This window comes from Octopus sinensis, linkage group LG5, assembly GCF_006345805.1.
Source record: "Octopus sinensis linkage group LG5, ASM634580v1, whole genome shotgun sequence".
Lineage (NCBI taxonomy): Eukaryota > Metazoa > Mollusca > Cephalopoda > Octopoda > Octopodidae > Octopus > Octopus sinensis.
The window spans coordinates 122,360,010-122,377,054 of record NC_043001.1 but is presented as its reverse complement, the minus strand read 5'-3'; the positions used below and the strand labels follow the sequence as shown (position 1 = coordinate 122,377,054).

General features: G+C 36.2%; 1 protein-coding gene across 1 annotated transcript in view; it reads right to left on the bottom strand.

The window, feature by feature from the left end:
* Positions 1 to 1,895: 1,895 nt before the first annotated feature.
* LOC115212039 (cytochrome P450 4V2-like) overlaps positions 1,896 to 17,045 on the bottom strand; it is a 28,191-nt gene continuing 13,041 nt past the window's right edge. The window contains exons 5-12 of the mRNA XM_029780842.2: positions 16,151 to 16,223; positions 15,177 to 15,303; positions 13,864 to 14,043; positions 13,384 to 13,486; positions 10,753 to 10,817; positions 6,603 to 6,669; positions 3,833 to 4,009; positions 1,896 to 2,589 (exon numbers count right to left, since the gene is read on the bottom strand). Coding sequence (XP_029636702.2) covers positions 2,432 to 2,589; positions 3,833 to 4,009; positions 6,603 to 6,669; positions 10,753 to 10,817; positions 13,384 to 13,486; positions 13,864 to 14,043; positions 15,177 to 15,303; positions 16,151 to 16,223 — 950 coding nt within the window. The 3' untranslated portion in view covers positions 1,896 to 2,431. The remainder of the gene's footprint in view (positions 2,590 to 3,832; positions 4,010 to 6,602; positions 6,670 to 10,752; positions 10,818 to 13,383; positions 13,487 to 13,863; positions 14,044 to 15,176; positions 15,304 to 16,150; positions 16,224 to 17,045) is intronic.

Here is a 17,045-nt window from a genome sequence, read left to right as displayed (position 1 = left end):
ACTAAAAGTATGTTTCTGTCAATGCTTACATCTGTATGCTCGTTCTATAACCGTGTTTACTAGAGTATTTTTAGAAAAAATAATGAAAAATAGCTCAGAATTGCAGAGAAGACAGAATTTCTTGCCTTTGTCATATGGTATCGAAATTGAGAGAATCAACCATTCTAAATGAAATTGTTCATTGTGGTCTTTTAAATCCCAAATCAGTTTGCTGAGACCGGTACTATTCCGTTTATGTCTATCCCTAAATGTTGAGTAATGGATAGAAATTATTTTAGATAACTCTAACGATGTGCTTCCAATGTAAAATCGTACTTTATTGCGAGTACTGATTATACACTGGTATATAGAATTTTAAATCTTAGAGTTACTTGACATAAACTTAATTCTACTGGAATTGACTTCAGATACAATAACCTTGTTATTAATATTTCTAGAGGGTTGGGTGGTATTAGCATATACGTATATGGACATGTATGTTCGTATGTATATATGTACACATGTATACATACAAACATATATAGGCGTGTCTTTGTGGTAGGAAGCTTGCTCTCCAGCAACATGGTTTCGGGTTCAGTCCCACTGCGTGGCACATTCGGCAAGTATCTTCTACTATAGCCTCCGGCTGTCCAGTCTTGACAGTGGATTCATTAGACGGAGACTGACAGAAGCTTGTCTTACATCTCGCACTACTTTCACATCGCCTGCAATCGCCTGCATGACATGCAAGATAAGGTAGACCACCCGACAGAAACTTCACGGCAAGTGGGCTTGAGGATCTGCCGGAAGAAGGCAAAAGTGCTGCATACCAACAACAAGCAGGAAGAGCCAATCACAATCGAGGGGCCACCTGTGGGGAACGTTACTGAGTTTGACTATCTTGGCAGCAAGATCAGCAAATCAGGTGGATCAGACGAGGACATCACGGCAAGAATCAAGACGGCTTGGCAAGCCTTCGCTATTCTTCGGCCATATCAACTGCCATATTAACTTCGCTATCCACTGCCATATCAACTCGTACTAAACTCCGCTTATTTAGTTCAAACGTAAAATCTGTGCTTTTGTATGGCTCTGAAACATGGAGGGCCACCTGCAGCAACTACAAAAAATCTCTCCGGCAGATCCTCCATCTGAAGTGGTTCGACAGAGTGCCAAACACTGATCTGTGAGAAAGGGCCAACCAGCAGCCCATACATGTTCAGATTAGACGAAGGAAATGGAGATGGATTGGACACACACTGCGGAAAGAACCCTGAAATGTGACACAACCACTTGACTGGAACCCGCAGGGGAAAAGGAAGCGAGGACGCCCAAAACAGACATGGAAGCGTAGCATTTTGGAGGAGCTCAGGACCACCGGCCTGACATGGGAAGCAGCCAAGAAACATACCAATGACCGCAAAAAGTGGAAAACAACTGTTGAGGCCCTATGCTCCGCAAGGGGAAAACAGTATTAAGAAGAAGAAGAAGAAGAGGAGAAGAAGAAGAAGAAGAAGAAGAAGAAGAAGAAGAAGAAGAAGTACTGCTATGCATTTAGTCCGGCCTCCTAATGATTCTGCAAACTCGCCAACCTATTTGACAATAATAATGAATTTCGATTTAGGCACAGGGATGTCACACTTTTGACGGAATGGATTAGTCAACTCGTACTTTATTTTATCGACCCTGAAATGATTACATCGACGTAATTTGAATTTCCGTAACGAATACTGCAAGGCACTTATATGTGTCGTTTTAACGATTCTACAAGCGCATTGCTGTACAGTCAACAATACTAAAATTATGAATTAGTGTCGGAAAGGAAAAGAGACGAGAGAAGATATCGTAGAAGCATACACTTCTAGAGCTGTATGAGGTGAATTGCCGTTGATTAATGACCAATAGGACAATATGTGGACACTGTAAACACTGCTTTATTGACTATAGTATATTATTTAAATATTTAAGCAAGGAGTAGTAGGTAAAGGACGTAAGATTGTGTGGCACCCGAGATAGATAAAAAAAGTATTGATTATAAACTGAAAAGTTAGGTCTGCAATCGAGATATGAGTCAAGTTTCAAACTACGCGTCCAAACTATTCTATTGAACTATTATAGTGTCTCCAGCTTGACTGTAAACTGGTGGGGGCCGTATAATATAATACTACATGAAGGCTGAGTGAGTTTACTGGCCTTGGTTAGTGAAAAGCTCTAAAGTTTCGTTCACATGAACTCATTTCCAAGAAAAAGAACATAAGTTCGAATATTTCAGTGAATAACATTTTGAATATTGGAAGTTACATATGAACGTCTCACAAGCCTGTATGTTTGCTTATCTCAGCACGATTAGCTTTCTATATCTTGGTTATTTCTAAACTGTATTAAAGCGAGAAAAATAGTTTTACATCAAAATAACATCTCAAAGCGTTCCAGGTGTATATTATTACAACAATTATCGATGGGTTAATTTGACACGAACGCTATTAAAAGGTTTGAGTACTAATTCCGAAGAGGGTTCAAGTTCTTCTCTCTTTTGTGTTGTTTCAAGATTAAATCTCTGGACGATATGTGATAATATGACTTTCTCTTCTATCGTAGCAAATCTTTGTCCTGAAATCACAGAGAAAAAAATCACTTTTTAGTGTATTTTCAATCCATTGACCCATGGCAAAATTTCCCAGGCAGCTTATAGTATTGTCGGTCAGTTTTATTTAATGTATATTATAGGAAATATATTATCTAATCACATTTTAAGTTGTTAGAGTAGAACAACACTGAAATAGATGCCATCTATTAATTTTCTTATAATGTTCACACAACGTATATATATATATATGGAATAAAATATATGATTTAACAGAGTTTATTCATCCAGCTCAACCCCGTTCAATTCTATGATCCTTTATTAATGACTGTGAAGTAACTGTTATTTGAAGCGGATAAACTCGTTGCCTCGTAATATGTGCTGGGGTCGATGTAATCGACTTAATACCTTTGTCTGTCCTTGTTTGCCCCCTCTATATTTAGCCCCTTGTCGGCAGCACGCTAGCCGAAATGCTTAGCAGTATTTCGTCTGACTTTTCGTTCTGAGTTCAAATTCCGCTGGGGTCGCCTTTGTTTTTCATCCGTTCGAGGTCGATGAATTAAGTACCAGTTGCGTAATGGGGTCGACCTAATCGACTGGTTCCCTACCCCAAAATTTCGGCTTTGTTCCTTGAGTAGAAAGGATAATTGTAATAAATGATTCTAATATAGATACAAAGACTGAAATTTTGGATAGGGTTGTAAGTTGATGCTATTGCCCCAAGTAATTGGTAGGTACTTTATTTTATCCACAACTAAAGGATAAAAGACAAAGATGACTGCAATGGTATTTGAACTCAGAACATAAATGCCAATAAGAATATTTGCCAACATGTTCACTATTCTGGCAGTTGTCATAATGATAACGGCTACAAATTATGGCAGGAGGCCAGGAATTTAGGGTGAGTAAGTCGATTACATCGGCCCTCGTTTGAACGGCTCTGAAAGGCTGAAAGCAAGGTCGGTCTCGATGGAATTTGAAATCAGAACGTAAAAACAGACAAAATACCGCAAAGCAATGCTTTGCGGTATTTTTCGCCCGGTGTGCTGACGTTTCTGCCATCTCGCCGCCTTAACCAAAGCAGAAAATTGTTATACATCCTTTAGGTTTTCAATTTTATTTCAAACATAAGGACGGACGAAATGCCTCGCCGCCTTAATATTAATACTACTACTACTACTACTACTACTACTACTACTAATAATAATAATAATAATAATAATAAGAGCAACAACAACAAAATAGAAAAATAAGTGAATAAAAACTTACCTATACAGTTACGAGGTCCTGCCGAAAATGGTATGAAGGCGTAGGGATGAATGTTGTTATCTTCTGTAAGAAATCTATCAGGGTCAAATCTATCCGGGTCAGGGAAGTTTTTGGGATCTCTATGTAGAGCAGAAATCATTATTGAGATAGCTGTACCTTTCTTTACTTCATATGGACCTGGCAAAAATAAGCCCAACAATCTAAGTTTCAGTCACTCTCATAGACAGATGTATAGTCTTTTAAAGTAATTCTAGGGTGCATAGTTTCATAAGGTTCAGTTTTATTGTCTAACTCATTTAATCATGATTAATTTACAGGCTTTATTTACATTATAATGAGTATTTTCAGGAACAATTATTTATTTTTTTATTTATTTATTCATTTCTCTATTAGATTATCATATAATTTAACATCTAGTTTACAAAGGTTTCTAGTTTTATCTGACTGTTCTATAATTCCTTCAATATTTCGCATTTCTTTTATTCTAATAGCTAGATTACTTAAATATTTATTGTGCCTATTTGTGTATCTATGAAATTTAATATTTTTCAACAACTTCCAAATATTATTCTCTAAAACCTGTATTTCCCTATTATTCAGGGGTTGCTTTCTGGATTTAAATTTTGTATTAATATAATTATTGTTGCAGACTTTCCATTTAATCTATTAATAAAATTTACTACATTATTAATAAGTTTCAAAATATATTCTATTCTAGATGATATAGTAATATCATTCAAAGATGAATTCCAAAATAGCGGTTCTATCTTACCTGTAAGTTCCATAGCTAACGAAATTGAGAGTGAAATACAATCAACAAACGTTAGTTATAAATATAAATTGTAATATTGTTATTAATATAAAATTCCAAACTTACAGAATTTTCTCCTCGTCAGTGATAAATACGTGTTTGCTTCTTCCATGGGTAAGTATTTTATTTACTTCCTACCGTATTTATCACTGACTAGGAGAAAATTCTTATGAATTAACTCTGAAATTGGGGTCGATATGATAATAACGGAATTTTTTAGAAATTTCTGGTGGCTTACTTCGAGACGCGTGCTTATAGTGATGAATTATATGGTTATTGACGATTTATCTATTTTCGGCATATTTGGCATTAAGAATTTTTTTTATTTTGCCCTTGTTTCTAAGTTGTTTATAAATTTAACCGTTAAAGGTATTTTTTAATATTTTGGCCTTTGATAGAATTTTTTTCGAAAAATTTTATCCTATTTTAGATGTAAATTTAATAGTGTTCACTTCCGGATTCTCTCACTCTAAGAGAGTTTTCAGTCCGATCGCACGTGTCTCGAGGTGTGCTGGAGAATTTTTATTTTGGATATATTTGGGGTACTTAGTATTAACAATATATTAACAATCTTATATTAACAATCTTACAACGGTGAGCCAGGGCTTTCGGAAATATAAAGTGTGTGTGTGCATGCACATTTAAGGACTGTGTCAAGTCCTCATTAAAGGCCTGTGATATGCAGGAGACTGACAGGGAGAGCACTGCGTGTCATCGCCACAGATGGAGGAAGCTGGTTAATGACGGGGTCGACACTTTTTGCTAGAGCACATATTCTGCATGAAAAACTTAAGCGTGCTGCTTGAAAACGCACTGATGGTGTAGAGAATGGGGAAAGCTTGGTTTGCAATGTTTACAGTCGTGTATGTTTGTCAAGGGCAGGGCTCATTAGCCACCAACAGAGCCGCAAATGCAAAATATAAGTTCGTCCTAGAGCGCACAATGTTCCTGAAGGTCAGTAATAGTCTTCTTCGGTCACGAATGGACGGCCATCATGTATGTACAGGAGAGCACGAATATCTCACTCAGTGTATGAGAGTGGTCATGTTTAATACTCTGTTCGACTACGAAACAAGCATAGACAAACAAGCAGTGAAAGAAAGAGAGAGAGAGAATGTAATGCGAGAAAGCTAGGGAGAGAGAGATAATTTGAAAGATTTGTTCCAGATCTGAAGATTTTATTTATACACCCACACGTGTATAATTCTTTTCTTTTCTATTCTAGGCACAATGCCTGAAGTTTTCGGGGGCTGGCAGTTGATTAGATCAACTCCAGTACGCAACTGATACTTAATTTATCGACCCCGAAAGGATGAAAGCAAAATCGATCCCAGCGGAATTTGAACCCGAAACGTAAAAACAGACAAAATACCGCTTAAGCATTTCACCCGGCGTGCTAACGTTTCTGCCAGCTCGCCAACTTCCACACGTGTATAATTACTATACACATATGTTTATATAAGAAAGAATGAGAGGGTCACTACTTAATTGAGTTGTTGTGCCTGAAACAGAATCCAACTCTTACTCAAATCTCTTCTCTCATCTTGAAGAAGTAAAGAGACATTCGTTCGTGAGATCTTAGATTTAATATGATTGGATGAAAGACGGAATGATCATTGTTGAAGCGTTTTTGATCATATTTCTGCTCGATCAATGCTGATATACTGGCTAAACAAAACCAGCAAAAAAAGGTATGTACCATAGAAGAGAACGTACAAGTTGTGTAGCCGAAGGGGAACCCAGATCATACAGACCTATGTTCAAATGCATCCCAGATATGACCCACCTGCTTTTGTATATCGAGCATTATGTGAGCCACTTTGACAATTATTTTCTTAAGACGGTAAAGTGTTAGTTGAGACAGGTTTGGCTATTATTTTTAGCATGTCTAATGATCACGCATAAGCCATCACAGTGGAGTTTTGAACTAAGCTGTTGAGATATTAGTAGTATACTCACCAAGTTTGAAATCCTCAGCAGCCACCCGTCCGATTTGAGGAACTGATGGATAAAGCCGTTGAACTTCCTTGAAGAAACATTAGAATCATTATTTATTACTATGAGAGAGCAGTGCATGCCATCAACGTGACACTGGAGTACATTTATACGAAGCCCAATACACCCATCATGACTACGCGTCTGATAAATGTACACCAGGCACATGCATCACGACCATATGTGTGCGACATAGTGATCTCATATCATGATAAACAGCGCATGACCTTGCAGGTGGGGCCCAGTTAGAATTTTCTTCACGTCTAGTAGCCCATCCCGCTCAAAAGGTCCCTGAATAAGGTTTGTTTAAGGATAATGAACGAAACGCACATGTTTCCAGAGGTGATTTACGTTTCGGCTGATTTACTCTCCAGCCTTCATCAGGTGTCCTTGTAGAAATTTGAACCCACCCCTTGGTTATCATTCGTAAGGTATTTTTTCTAATGCTATCATCATCATCATCATCATTATTATTATTATTATTATTATTATTATTATTATTATTATTATTATTATTCATTCATTCATTCATTCATTCAAGGCATTACCTGGAATTGAACTTGGAATCTTGGGTTAGTAACCCGCGTTCTTAGCCATTACGCTATATGCCCAAGGGCATATAGTGTAATGGCTAAGAACGCGGGCTACCAACCCGACATTCCAAATTCAATTCCAGGTAGTGCCGTGAATAAATAATAATAATAATTGTGATAATAACATCAGCAAAAAATACCTTAGGAACGAGAACTCAAGGTTAGGTTCAAAATTTTACCAGGACACCTGATGATGGCTGGACAGTAAATCACCCGAAACGTTGTGGTAACAACAAACAAAATGAGGACACATATCCGTCCAATATAATAATGTAAATAATGTACAGAAATTTTCATCTTTAAAATATAGAACAATATCATCATTATTAATATTAGTTTTAGCCAAGTGAGAATCGTCTTTCCTCCTTCCTATTTATAATTATTTTTTTGAAATTATGGTTTAACTATGCTAATGTCTTCAAGATTACCTACCTTCTCTTTATATTTAGCCTTTGTTTTGTGATATGTACTTGGCTCTATATTGTCTCTATCTACACCAGTGAATTTCCTATTTGGCTGCTGTTGTTGATTTCGTTTCTAGTTTTTGTTCATTTTCTCTGATTGCTGCTGTGTCTGTGTTTCATGTTGTTTTTGACGTTGATACTGTTGTAGTTTGGACACATTTTGGAGGATTTTACGCCTTGAATTTGTTGCACATTGAGGTCTCTAAATCAGAATATTGTGCGGATCTGTATTTCTGGAAAAGATGGCAAAGCAGTATTTGGTGGGGTTTGGTGATTCTTCCAATTATGGTGATTTTAAGGCTTCCTCTTGGTGTTGTTGCCACTGCTTCATTTATTGTTACAGCTACTGACGTTGTTACACACTACTGTGTTTGTGGAGTCTGTGGTAAAGGGCACCATCACTACATCACCATTATTTCCCTGCTGTAAGGGGAATACTCTGAAATGGGGGTCACGGCACCAGATATTAGACAACATAATCTGCTGTCAACTGCTACAAACAATTGGGTGCCAAATGGCATCTCACTTAGTTTTGAGGTAGCTTTGAATTTATCTTTCCAGATCCGTTCACATCCGATTCATGCTTTCAAGTGACTTCGTTAGACTTTCAGTCCAGTTGGTAGAAGACATCGGGACACATGGACTTGTTTCTCCAATGCCAAGAAACATGAACACCAAATTGTTCTAGCTAATTCGTGTTCTAGTCACTAACTCTATTCCTCCAGTATGGTAAATATCACTTTGATTACAGAGACTATCTTTGTGCATAAAGATATAGGATTCTTCATCCCAGATCGAGGGAGGCATTGGCCAACTTCACAGTAAAGAATAGAGGTGAAGGGAAAATCTTAGATGGGAAGAAACATGGAATGAAATGGTTTCGATAGTTGACATTTAGTTTGAATCATCACTGATTGTTTGAACATTGTAACTTTCAAGCATCTGAAGGCGGATCTGAAAACGAAAATACTTAATACAGTTACCATGTACCGGTAGTTATCCCTGTTGAAAGTTTTAGACTGATCAGTATTAATCGGATACACATTGGAGCGAGATTTACGGCCAACGCGCACTTTTATGTATCGCATGACATGCAGGTTGTCATAGATTGATATTTCGAGGCCATACACGCTTGAATTTCACTGACTACACAACAAACAGGAAGTTTTCCCCACCAGTTGTAATAAATAGCTGTTAAGATGGTAAATAAACAAGGGTATTGAATATGGAAATAGACCTCATGGCAGAGAGACCATCTAGTACCGATATTTTTACAACACACAGTCACTGGATATGGGGCTGGTCAAATTAGTATTTTTCAGCATACTGCCATTCAATCATATCGTAAAGCCAAGCATTGAATTTTAATCTCTACTGTCCTCTTCTAATCGACTGACTAGATGCTCTTTCTCTTATTTTCTATTCTCTATAACTACATCTATTCTAAATTAATCAGATTCTAGTCTAATCATTATTTTATACTGGATACCATCGCATTTTATTAAACTTAAATCTACTGACTGTATTACATTCAATTTCTGTTTTGTGAAAGCCTACTAATTATTCTTGTCTAGGATTACTGGGCAGATCACATATTTTTATTCTACATAGAAGACTACCCCCAAAATATATTGGACATATTCATTAATCTAATGAAAGCTTCATCCGATGTAGTTTGTCTAAGACAGCATTTATGAAGGAAACTTTTTGCAACCTAATCTCTTTTTAACTACTTGCATATAATTGCTTACAAGCATTAATGTAGAAGTGCTTTCAGAAGTTTTCAGAAATCTGGCGTTCCAACTCTATTGGGGCATAAACATCTAATAGTGTAAAAGCACAATATCCACTGCTTTTACATCTAAGATCGCCGACCTCCTTTTTCTAGTTCAAACCTGATGGTGTTTACAATTTACTTAGATTTAGACCCATTCAAAACTGTAATGCTTTACCATTTCTATCAGGACATGTATAAACAGGTATAGACTTCAGAGTGAGCCAGATGGAAAGTGAACTTGTGTCCCCGGAATTTTAGTTTCACTTTTTATTATCACATCGCGGCTATGTAACCTGAGTTAGACTTCCATTTTTCCATACCGACTAAAGATCATAACTGGTATTCCCTCGGTTACGGCGACAAAGATTCCAGTTGATCTGATCAACGGAAAAACCTGCTCGTGAAATTAACGTGCAAGTGGTTGAGCATTCCACAGACACACGTATACTCTTAACGTACTTCTCAGGGAAATTCGGTGTGACACTGAGTGTGACAAGGCTGACCCGATGAAAAACAGGTATAACTCATTTTTGCCAGCTGAATGGACTAGAGCAACGTGAAATAAAGTGTCTTGCTCAAGGACACAACGCGCCGTCGGGAATCGAACTGACGACCGTGTAATCGTGAGCTGAATAATCAAAGTACTAAACCACGAACCACTAAAGATCATATACATTCATAAAGAGCATGTTTTTTCCATTTGTTGGCAAACTAATGCATTAACAGTTCAGTATTCGGGACGATCTACACGTTTGTTATAGAAACTTCTGAATCAAAGTCTATCGTTAGTACCTAATTAATGAGGCTAATAGGTCTACAAGTTGTATTGTTAATATAAAATGTATGCGTTATCAACTGTGTGTGTGTATGTTATGGAAATTGATACAAAATAGTCATAACTTGAATGATTTTACAGGCTACTTAATTTTAACGCATCATAATATAATAAAATATTGAATATTACCGGATTTGGTTGTATATAGGAAAACATTTTTTGCCAAAAGAATGTCATTAAAAAATCGCCCCGGGTCCTATAAACGTAGTGGGACTCCCGCACGCTTTAATTCAGTAAAAGCATTTTTTCTGAATACGCCCTACTGGGACTGGGTGCGGCTAATATGCCCGTATGTCATTAAAGCAATCGATTACGGTACTTCTCTGTTTTGTTTTACAGCTTATCAATGAAAGATGAAAACTTGATTAGTTTGACAAAATGGTAATCGCATATAACAAATATGTTTAGCTTTTATGTTATAATTATTCGTAAAATTTCTATTTACCTTCATAACACATTCCAGATAAACTAGTTTCCTAAGGTTGGTCAGTGTAGGTTCTTCATTTTCATCTTTAATAAAAAATATATATATATTTTACTTTGACAAACAGAGAACTTTATGGCGACGTATCAAGTAATTTTTAGGGCATAACATCGGAGATTATTTTACGTTTTACATATTCGCTGTTGACCTAAAAAGAAGTGTTCTAGTTTTTGTCATGCAAAAAGCGTAAAAACAATACCTACTTTCATAATTTGATAGTACTTTTTATTTTGGCAGAGAAATAATGTAATCCAGCTCTTTATAGTTTCCTCTTCTCTTGTAGGCTTTATCTCTCTTTCAATCTTATTCTTCCTTTCTTTCATATATCCTTTTGCAGGGGGTCACACTTTGGGGTTGCTTTCCTTTGAGACTCAACTGTACCAAGTTTCTCAGCTCATCCAGTATGTGCAGGATTTTCATCAGTGTGTTCTCAAAAGTTGCCGACAATGCTACACCATACACGCAAATGTATCGTTTGGGGAGAGGATTTTCAATTTGGTGGCTGTGGTATCATATAATTGATATTTTGCACTTGGTTGCAATCTCTATTTCTAACTTGTGCCAAGAAATTGAATAATTCTTCGAGATAAAGATCCACAATAATCCACAATCAGTCTGCTGATCTCAGCTGAGATCCAGAAACGCTCTCTTTTATGCTCACACAGGTTTCCGGAACTTACAAAAAAATTTCCAAGGTCAATCAGCAAATTTGTTGATCATTCTTCTCTTATTTTACTTTGTTTGGCCTCCTATAGTACAGATGCGTTTTAATTGCACCCTGGTAGGTATGAGATTCCTGTTTTCTGCAATTTATCAACGATGTGACCAAAAGTTGATTTCTGCTCTATACAGGGAAGATGCCATTTTTCTTGACCTGTGTTTCTAGTGTGGAATATGTCTGTAGAGATTTGACAGTGTATGAGTATATATGTGTAGGTTAGCGGTGGCTCTGTCTGTTAGTGCGTGTAATCGCTAGGTGAGTGATATGAAAGCATGTTGGAGAGAAGGGGACAAAGGACGTATCTGTGAAGGGAAAAAAGTTGGAGAATCAAATGAGATGGAAGGGCAATATGAAGGGTATGATAGATGAATGAAAGTGTATGACAAAATTACATAGGAGTGTGAAGTTTTTAATAATGAGGGAAATTTTAAACTAAAATGTGAAAATGTGAGAAAAAGAAGGAAAATATATAAATACTTTAAAGAAAGGAAAATCTGAAAAACTGGTAAAAAACCAATACACAGTTAGCAAAAGGTCCGGAGGGTTTGCTGGAATATCAAAAAGATGGTGAGAAACTATTAAATCCTACACAAGGGGAAAGATAACTGTAATGAGTAGCTAGTAAAATACTCGGAGGAGAAATAGCCATGTTTATCAGGTTGAAATCTAGAAGTGACATACGTAGTGTAAAAGGAAAATTACAGTATAAACAGACTTGCTTATTTTGGAAATAAGCTTTGTCAATTTTTCAGTCGTTTTCTGATCAAAACCATAACCAAATCTGAACTCCAACCATAATCCCTAACCTTTAGATATACACCTTAACTTTAGTCATTAACACTTGCCGTAAAACCTAACCCTTAATCCGAGATAAGCCACCTAATTGCTCAGTACACAACACCGCTATTCGCTGACAATCGCCCCTACCCCAACCCGTCCACCGCCGTTTCACTAGCTTGCCAATCTAATCCTTGTACTCTTCGCATGCCGGAAAAGACGAGTATAATTTTCAAGACGTGTTTAACCTATGAGAGCCGACTAAATTAAATTGTAAACAGATTACATTATCATTGTTTACCTAACGAACTGTCTATGTTCGATCTGGATGACCCACTGCCATTGTCACAAGTCCGTATATATATATATATATATATATATATATATATATATATATATATATATATATATATATATATATATGTGTGTGTATATTGATAAAAACGGTAAGACAACAAAAGAAAGAAAGAGACCGCGATATTATGTAAATAGAGGAATTTATCTGAAAATGTGATATGTGACAATTATTAGGTAGCCATGATAAAACTCCGAGTTTCGGATGCCGAGGTGGAAATCCACGCCGCCATCTCTTCAGTTATCCGGCCATCGGGAAAATGCTATGAAAAAAGACCGTTATACAAAGGGAAATTACTGTGTGATTGACCGTTATTAAGACAAAAGAGCTATTCGAATGACCGCTAAGTAAGAGGAGGGAGTAAAAAGTTCATAGTATTCGCGTAAGCACAACTGTTCATACCTACAACATAGGAACATATATATATATATATATTTCGGAAACCCAGTTGGTATCTGTCAGACAGTTAGCAATTACAATTTCAATTCCCCACTAGTACATAGGAGCGGGCGCTTCCAGGAAGGAGAAGAAGAAGAAAAAGAAGAAGAAAAAGAAGAAGAAGAAGAAAAAGAAGAAGAAGAAGAAGAAGAAGAAGATGACGACGATGATGATGATGATGATGATGATGATGATGATGGTGGTGGTGGTGGTGGTGGTGGTGGTGGTGGTGGTGGTGGTTATGATGATGATGAAGAAGAAGAATAGTAAGGCTAGAGTTTGGTTGCAGTTCACAACTCACCATAAAAATCATCGACTTCTTTCTGAAGCTTCTTTTGTACATCTGGATAAGCGGCTATGAAATATAAAGTCCATGTAATTCCTGCTGTCGTTGTATCATGACCCTGGAAGAACACAATATAAATATTTCATTTTATTGGATACTGGACAGTTTTAGAATATCGAAGATATAGTAAATTGAGTTTACGCATTGAAATGATGCACCGTGCTGCACATGATCTGCATGGCAGATTTAAGGAAAAAAGACGGTTTAAGGTTTTAGAAATTTCATGTTTATGCTGGGGGCGTCGAGACACTGTGTGACTCTTTTATTCTTTTACTTGTTTCAGCCATGCAGCTGAGTTCATACTGGAGCACAACAGTGTTATTTATGATTTTAATTCTAAAGATAGTTAATGAATACAAAATATATATAATATTAATATCTCATCTCAGAGATGAGTGACCATTTAATGAATGTTAATGTTTTGAATAAATTCACCTCGAACATAAATGTGTCCACCTCTTCTCTCAACATCGTTTTGTCTATTTCCCCTTCATGCAATTTATCAAGGAGAGTATCTAAGAAGCTCATTTTTTTCTTTCCATACGTCCCTTCATCTTTATTGTCGGGGTTTTTCTTCAGGTTTTCTAGATAGAGTTCCTCGCGTTCTTTAATCACCTACAATAAAAATGAATTTGATAAGTGGTAAACGACAAACAGATATGAACAGGTAAAAATAAAAACAGGTGGAGGCACAGTCGTTTAGTTAAGGTATTCATTTCGCAACATCATTTCGCTACCGATTTGTGTTTTAACATTCTATCGTTCCTTAAATAATGTGCAACACTGAATAAATATAAATTGTGTTGAATCGCATCACATTTATACACACACACATATATATGTCTGTATATATATATATATATATATATATATATATATATATATATGAATACGTATATTTATATATATTTGCACATATTTATATATGTAGGTATGTAAAAAAATAGATAGATAGATAGATAAATTTATTAAGCCACGCAGGGCCTAACACAGAGGGGAAATACAATGTAGAATGTTTCTTTTCAAAACCGATCAACAGGGATCGAAAACGTTTTGGGATGTATACACAAGAGATAACAAAGTATCGTTTTAACAAACGAAACTCCTAAAAGGGAAAGAAAATAAAACACTGACTAGGGTTATCCGTGGAAATAAAAACCTTCGAAAAAATCCCACCGTAACCTCGGTAAAAAAAACACGCGTGCAAAGTACCATTTGTCCTTTTGTTCTATAGGTCTATGCTCATTCATGCATACCATCCTTGCTACTAGTACCCAACTTTTATTGAAATTTTCATTAGACAAAACTTTCGTCTCTACTCTCGCCTTTCTTTTCAAGTAACACTTATCAAATGAAAACTATGTTGAATCGCAACCCATTTAGCCACGCACGCACACACACACGCACTCACACACACACACAAACACTCACACATATATGCATACGTATATTTATATATGTATATATACATATAGGTATGTAAGTAGCTAGCTAGCTACCTAGATAGATAGATAGATAGATAGATAGATAGATAGATAGATAGATAGATAGATAGATAGATAGATAGATAGATAGATAGATAGATAGATATAATACTGACCAGCCTAAACGTATAACTGGGATGATACGATCAATAAAATTGTGTACACTCAGCACCAGCATGGCCACAAAGTAATGCAATAAAATGGAAAATGACGCAAAATATGATCACAATATACAAGTGACAGAAGAATACATAATTTACTTACTTTATTGGTAAAATCGTGAAGGACTTTTAAACATTTGGCTGCTTCTTTCCCCAATGGATGCAAATTGAAGATAAGATCTGGCCATAACCACGGAGATTGTAGTTGATAACCAATGATATCAGATATCCTACAATATTCCATAAATTTAATCATTAACTTATTTTCTTATCAATAAAATTAAAAAGTGTGGTTTGTTCACATTACTGAATCTTCCATTCATTTTATCAACAGGAACACCTATTAATTGAACTATGATATGATAGATCGGTAGCCACTACACACATTTTTTCTCTTCTTGTTTCTTTCTATGTTCCTTTCTGTGGAAGAGCATAGGCTCGAAACGTAAAAGACATTTTCAACTCCTGATCGTTATACTAATACATCTGTTTGTTTTCTACACCACCTGTCTTCGTCTTTTCTTTTTTTCGTGAATTCTCCTTATATATATATATATATATATATATTGAAGAGGCAGACTATATCATATACGAGTGTAATTCAAGGTTAGATATAACATCACATGGCATTTGATTGAGTTAGACTCACAAATGCAAATATTGTCCATGCGACTGACATGAAAAATTTTTGTCATCTTATTTTCAATTAAGATCTCTACAATTATCTATTTCAAGCCATCCACTTGAGAATATTTATACTCGTCTCTCTTTTGGGTGAGAAATCACGAGGTTACTCGTGTCTGTACGAAATTTCAAAATAAATTCCCGAGTCGAATGAGTCAACATAGAAGAATACCTAACATATGTGCGTACGTATGCGTTTGTATAGATATGTTCTTGTGTGTTTGTAAATAACAAAAAAAAGTTCCTGAAGCAGTTAAACTATTTGAAAGAAAATACAGTCATTAATGTATGACGCTGTTGTGTGGTTTGTCTATGGAACCCAATGACATACATCCTTGTTTATCTGATTGAATATCTTAGAACAATATAAGAAATGTGATTACCGTGACATACCTTTTAACACTCTGGATGTATTCTGAATTCCCATCATCATCTTGTGCATTCACGCAATGACCCATGGCAGTCTCTGGTATAATTATAATAATAATAATAATAATAATAATAATAATAATAATAATAATAATAATAATAATAATAATAATAATAATAATAATGGGGACGGAAGAAGAACACCGGGGACGTTTAAGATGTAAGAAGGAAAATTCAGAGCTCCGAAATCTATCCACAAACATCGAAAACAAGGACATCCTATGGAGCCAAAGTTTTACTAACAAAGAATTGGACTGTATCCGAGTAAGTAATACTAATTGAAATTTATTACTATTTTCGAAACGAAATGATGTATTTTGACTCGATATCATCTCCGCCTCTAACGCAACACATGTAAACATGCGTGGAACATCACGATCATCTCCGACCCCAAACACCATGTACAAAGGAACTACGAAGAAATTAAATGCCACCAATACTATTCAACCCAAGAATAACAATCGAGCGGTACGTACATTAAACTTACAACAAAAAATGTACGAAAAACTACACGTGCGAAATAATGTGACAACAGAAATAAACGGACCGGTACCCTACGAAAATGACGACCGTCAAAATAATGGGCCGGACGTTGTACCTCATGTCCCGCAAATAAAACCCAAAAGACGTAAATGGACACGTGAGGAATACATTTCTATCTTAGTTAGTTAGTTAGTTAATTTGGCTCAAAAGCAAATAGCAACGCCATGTAGGGGGACATGAAGTTAAGTACAGGGTGGTGTTCATGTAAAGAGTTCAGGCCACTTGAGGTCCAGGGAGGCTTTGAACAAAGCGGTCGTCGGCATCTTCACCATCTCATCTGGCAGCTTGTTCCATGGATCCGCAACCCGGACGGAGA